Raw genomic sequence first — 5,000 nt, 5'->3', positions numbered from 1 at the left:
TTCTCCCTGCAGGTATGAAAGAATCCAAAAGTATGCATTGGAATACCCAGAGATTCCACCATCAGAAGATATCAGTGTGAAGAAACTGATCTCAAAACATTCCATGCTAAAGTCACAGAGCTCTAACATGGAAGGCAGACCTGAGAAAAAGAAGAGGGGTAGGCCCAGAAAGTACAATATTGAAAAGAAGTTACCAAGCAAACCACCCAAGTCAAATGGTGATTCAACAGATGGGGAGTTTTCAGGCTTCGATGAGAATTCATCCTTTGAGGAGAAGAAGAGGAGGCTTGCCCTCACTACCAAACTAAGCAAGGAAGGCAGCTTCAAAGTCTATACCCAGAAACACTTGCCTAAGATCATGCAGGATTTCCCAAACATTTCAGAGGAGACTGCACGGAATAAGCTTAGATGGAGATGGAAGAAGATGAGTACCTCTCAGACAACAAGATACAGGTCAAAGTTCTCATCAGCTCAGAGTGAAGGGCTGAATGATACTATGAAGAGGAAATATGAGCCATCTTTTGAAAATTTTCTGGAAGATGACAGTGGGGCATCAGCAGCAAAAAGGAAAAGGACAGAAGAATATGTTGAGAACTTGCGTGGTGTTTACAAAGTAGTGCGTAATGAGAAAGTGTGTTATCGGTGTGAAAGTGTGAGTACTAAAGGTGGAAATGATATGGTCCGATGCAAAGGCCTCTGTTGTGGTGTCTTTCACCTGGAATGTTTAGGATTAAGCTCTCACCCAAAGAGGGATTTCAAATGTGAAGAATGCCTTACTGGCCAACATAAGTGCTTCCTATGCAAGTTGTCAGATGGGATTTTGCAAAGATGTACTGTTCCCTTCTGTGGCAAGTTCTACCATGAAAGATGCATTCAAAAGTGGCCTCATGTCTCCAAGCAAAGGCTACAGGAGGTGAGTAACATTTTTTTTTTATATAGTTTTAGATATTTTAAGTTATCGTTTCCTGGACATAGATTCTATATATTTTTATGTTAACATTACTTTTGTTATTATTATGATTGTTATTGATATTGATATTTCATTTTTTACTTGAATTCATTCTCTCAAGAGGTAAGGAAAATGGGATTTTATATACCAAGCATGGTGATGGAATTTAACCCGTTAACGACGGATGACAAGATAACACGTCTAGTGGTTTTTGGGCTACACGACGGGGACGCGTTACTTTGTCTAGCCCGGGGCGCGGGAGGAGCCAGCGCGCAGCGCTGGCTCGCGGCTAGTGCGGCCGAGAATCCCGACGCGTTAGGCTTATGCATTCAAGAGTCCCGGAATTTTGGTCTATTTAAGCCGGATTGGCCCCGTCGGGAACGGGTTAAGCATATGGCAAATTTTCAAAACATAATTACTTATAGTTAAAGTGCAGTATTTTAATGATTTAGTTCTTTCAGGACATTTATCAGTCACTTGCTTTTTATAGTGGATTAGCTATGCTACCAATACTAGTGGCAGAGGTTCCATTGATATTTTCAAAATGCTTCCATGAAATTTGTCTCCCACAAAAGTTTCTGCTACCTCCAAATGATCAATTTTGATCAAAGGTTTCATCCCATATAGCTATTTAACTTTATGATAACCATTGCATTGTTTATGTAAACAAGCCATGTAAATCATCCATATATAATCATGCCACCTATTTTGACTGTTAGACTCAGTACCATTACAACCATGTCAACATTGTAGGTCCCAGTGTCTTTTGTGATCATGTGGCTTGGTTGTTACAAAGTGTTCCATGCCTTCTGAGTGCATAATATTTGCCCTCTTTGTCCAGTCAACATTGATGGAAAGCAGTGGTGCTCAGGAGAAATATGATATTAATTGCATTTTCGAGAAAACTAGGGTCATTTGTGATCAGCAAACTATATCATGCATCCAGATTGGTCATATCAGATTTAAGTAAGCTGCCATTATCTGTCCTTAAATAAAGTTTCTCTGCTTCATTAGAATGCAAAGCACAATTATGTTTGCTTCCCTGGCTAATTTTAAAATTAATTGATGCAGGGATTTTAAGTAAATGAAACCTCTGGTTCTATGGAGAGCTACAATTACAAGCAAAATCTTCTGGAAATATGGTTGATTCAAGTCAATGCATATTCTTCTTTTAATAGTTCAGACTGATACGGTATCCAAACATCAGAAAAATTGGATTTGATTATTTATTTCATATTTCAATTATATCAGTTCTGAGCACTAGATAAATGTTTAAAAGCTTTTTAAGATGAACATTACTTTTTCTTCTGTTATTGTAATTAGTCTTGATAAAAAGAAATTCACACCATAGAAATGAGGCTCATTGGTTAGATAGGTAAAGAGCATATCACACTCATCTCGACAAAATTGCAACATTATTTACAACAAAAGGGCACTTCTGGCAGATTTTCAAATAAATTAATAAAGAAAATAACTTTAAAGAAAATATAAGGTTCTGCTTTTATGAACACTAAAGATAGGTTGCCAAACCCAATCCAAATATATATCCTGATGTGAAAAATTGGTACATGGGATAGGAATGGTATGATGTATATTCAGGTATGTACAGACTGTGTAACCACTAAATCTAATGAGTTGGCCTGAATTACTGGTGTGGCTAAGAGCTGTGTGCAGGGTAATGGTGTGCTGAACATATATTGGCACTTTTAAACTTTTATTTTGGAAGGAATGTTAGGATGGTAAGGTTGTATAAATTCCATTGCAGTACAACAATATTTGTGTCATTTTGAAAGCCATTTGGAAAATTCTATTCAAATAATATATTAAATCAGTTGTGTACTAGTTTGCACTTCTGGCAGTCACATATATGTGAGAAGGTTTGAAACAAATTTAATTTATTTTAAGTTATCATGTATGTGGGAAACATTTTTGATAATGTTTCACCATTGTCCTGACATTCATAATAAGCTTCTGACAGGATAAAGAATAAATAATTATTCCACATAATGGTGATCAGTATATTATAATGAGTTAACCCAATGATGATGGTGTGTCACACCCGTGTGACACGGCAAAGTGCCTGATGATGGGGTGACACACCAGTGTGACGTCCCCAAGGCGATATTGCATAGGCCCGGTGTAGGGGGTTGCCACTTCTCGCCAGGCCTGTCGGGATTGGGTTAAGGACACAAGAGAGTTGAATAATTTGGACTAATATCTACTCAAGTAATATCAGTGGATTGGACATTAAATGTTTGGAAACAATTAAAACATATCTGCTCCATTTATTTTGCTGGAAAGATTTATGATGCAAATATTCCTGAGCAAAGTTTGACCATTGGCAGTTTTGGAGCTCAATTTTTCACACCAGAAATTCTTGTGCAGGTATCCGAAATACCTACCAAATGGTAGAACATCAAAGCTGAGAGAGTTACCTTTTGGATATAGATAAAAAAGGAGAAATCTTATATTAATATCATGTATCAGGAGACATTATGGTGGGTGTTGTTTCTGTTGATCTAGAGGAGAATAATTCTCTGTGGCCTTGAGGTTGCAGAGGAGATGCCAGACAGTACCAGACGTACTGGTTCACACTCACTATGTGCCACTCACACCAAAAAAGAGTCAGAAAAATAGCCCCCTAGATTTTAAAAGCTGATGCCTAATTGAGTGACATCTCTTAAAGGTGTAACTTCTGAATAAAAGACAGTTTAGACACCTTGGTCTTTAGGGTTTAGATTAGCATTTATTGTTGCTCACATTATATAAATGGACTAAAATCACTCATCATTCACGAAGCTTTTACTTAGTTAAAGTTGTACAAAGATTGTAAAGTAATACCTTTGATATTGTTCCCTATTATTACTTTGGACATTCAAAGTAGAAGTAATTGAACTTGATTGATGCTAATATATGCAGTAACAACTTGAACTTCAAAACAAATGAAGAAAAAGCTTACAGGGCTGAGGTATCTGCTGGTCTGGTTCAGAAGTAAAAAATACTAGCTATCAAGGAACCACACTTTATATATAAAACAACAACAACAACAACTTTGACACTAACCTGTACCAAAAGCTTCTAGATTTTTTAATGAGTGATTAAGGTCATACATATTTTAGGTATCTGCTCAAAATACCCAAAACTTACATTTCATTATTAACCCATCCCCGACGGGGGAATTCTAGCCTTGAATGTCCAAATGCCAGGGCGTTCGAATTATTAGGCCTAAATCAATTGAATGGCTGGCACAATACTGTGCCGCCCGGCCACTGGGCTTTTGAATGCGCGGTACACATGCTGTACCACCCGTCCAGAGAGGGTTAATAATTCCCAGTGGCCTTTGGGATTTTGGCACTGAGATTATCAGATAGTTTTTAAGAGTGTTGTTCTTATTTAGTTTACTCACAAAATTATTGTTAGTCACTTAGTCCAAACAAGTGTAAATATCAAGAGCAAGGTACAAGTTTTCCTTTTGGAAAATGTAATTTTGGATATATATGTATTATATTCTCAAAGACAGACAATGTTTTCCCGTTCAAAGAAGAAAAAGTGAGATTTGGTTGTTTAGAAAACCGTTTCAATATTATTTCTTAGATTTTTATGGGGACAGGAGGCAGATAGGGTAGGGAAGAGTAATTTTGAGTAGAATGCACCAATAGAGATGTAAGTATAGGGAGGACCAATTGTCAACTGGCAAGAGTGATCTTTATTGGTTTAAGCTTTTATTATTTTTTTATAATTTTCATTATTACTAATACACTAGCTTTGATCCCTTAAATTTAAGGGTATTATATGAGATGTTGATGTCTTTACTGGTTTAAGCTTTTATTATTTTTTTATCATTTTCATTATTACTAATACACTAGAGTTGATCCCTTAAATTTAAAGGTATTATATGAAATGTTGATGTAGATGAAAACTAAAACTTGAATTTTCCCTCAAGTGATGGAGTTGGCAGGCATATCCTATAAACCATGATAGTGGAAAGGCTGTTAAAAAGTAGCAGGATTTTTTCTTGTGTCTTTTTATCAGTAAGATGTATGTAGTATCT

General features: G+C 36.5%; 2 protein-coding genes across 8 annotated transcripts in view; one reads left to right on the top strand and one right to left on the bottom strand.

Moving 5' to 3' along the window:
- Nucleotides 1–5,000, bottom strand: part of LOC122264353 (uncharacterized) — a 362,270-nt gene that overhangs the window by 308,108 nt on the left and 49,162 nt on the right. The gene's annotated exons all lie outside the window — the stretch shown is intronic.
- NSD (Nuclear receptor binding SET domain protein) overlaps nucleotides 1–5,000 on the top strand; it is a 31,017-nt gene that overhangs the window by 13,928 nt on the left and 12,089 nt on the right. For all 7 annotated transcript variants that reach the window (XM_086556318.1, XM_086556314.1, XM_086556315.1 and 4 more), the window contains one exon: nucleotides 13–913. In XM_086556318.1, coding sequence (XP_086412444.1) covers nucleotides 13–913 — 901 coding nt within the window. The remainder of the gene's footprint in view (nucleotides 1–12; nucleotides 914–5,000) is intronic.

This window comes from Penaeus japonicus, unplaced genomic scaffold (assembly GCF_977035675.1).
Source record: "Penaeus japonicus unplaced genomic scaffold, GWHDUDI00000001_assembly GWHDUDI00000032, whole genome shotgun sequence".
Lineage (NCBI taxonomy): Eukaryota > Metazoa > Arthropoda > Malacostraca > Decapoda > Penaeidae > Penaeus > Penaeus japonicus.
The sequence above is the reverse complement of the archived record's forward strand: the minus strand, read 5'-3'. Positions and strand labels throughout refer to the sequence as shown.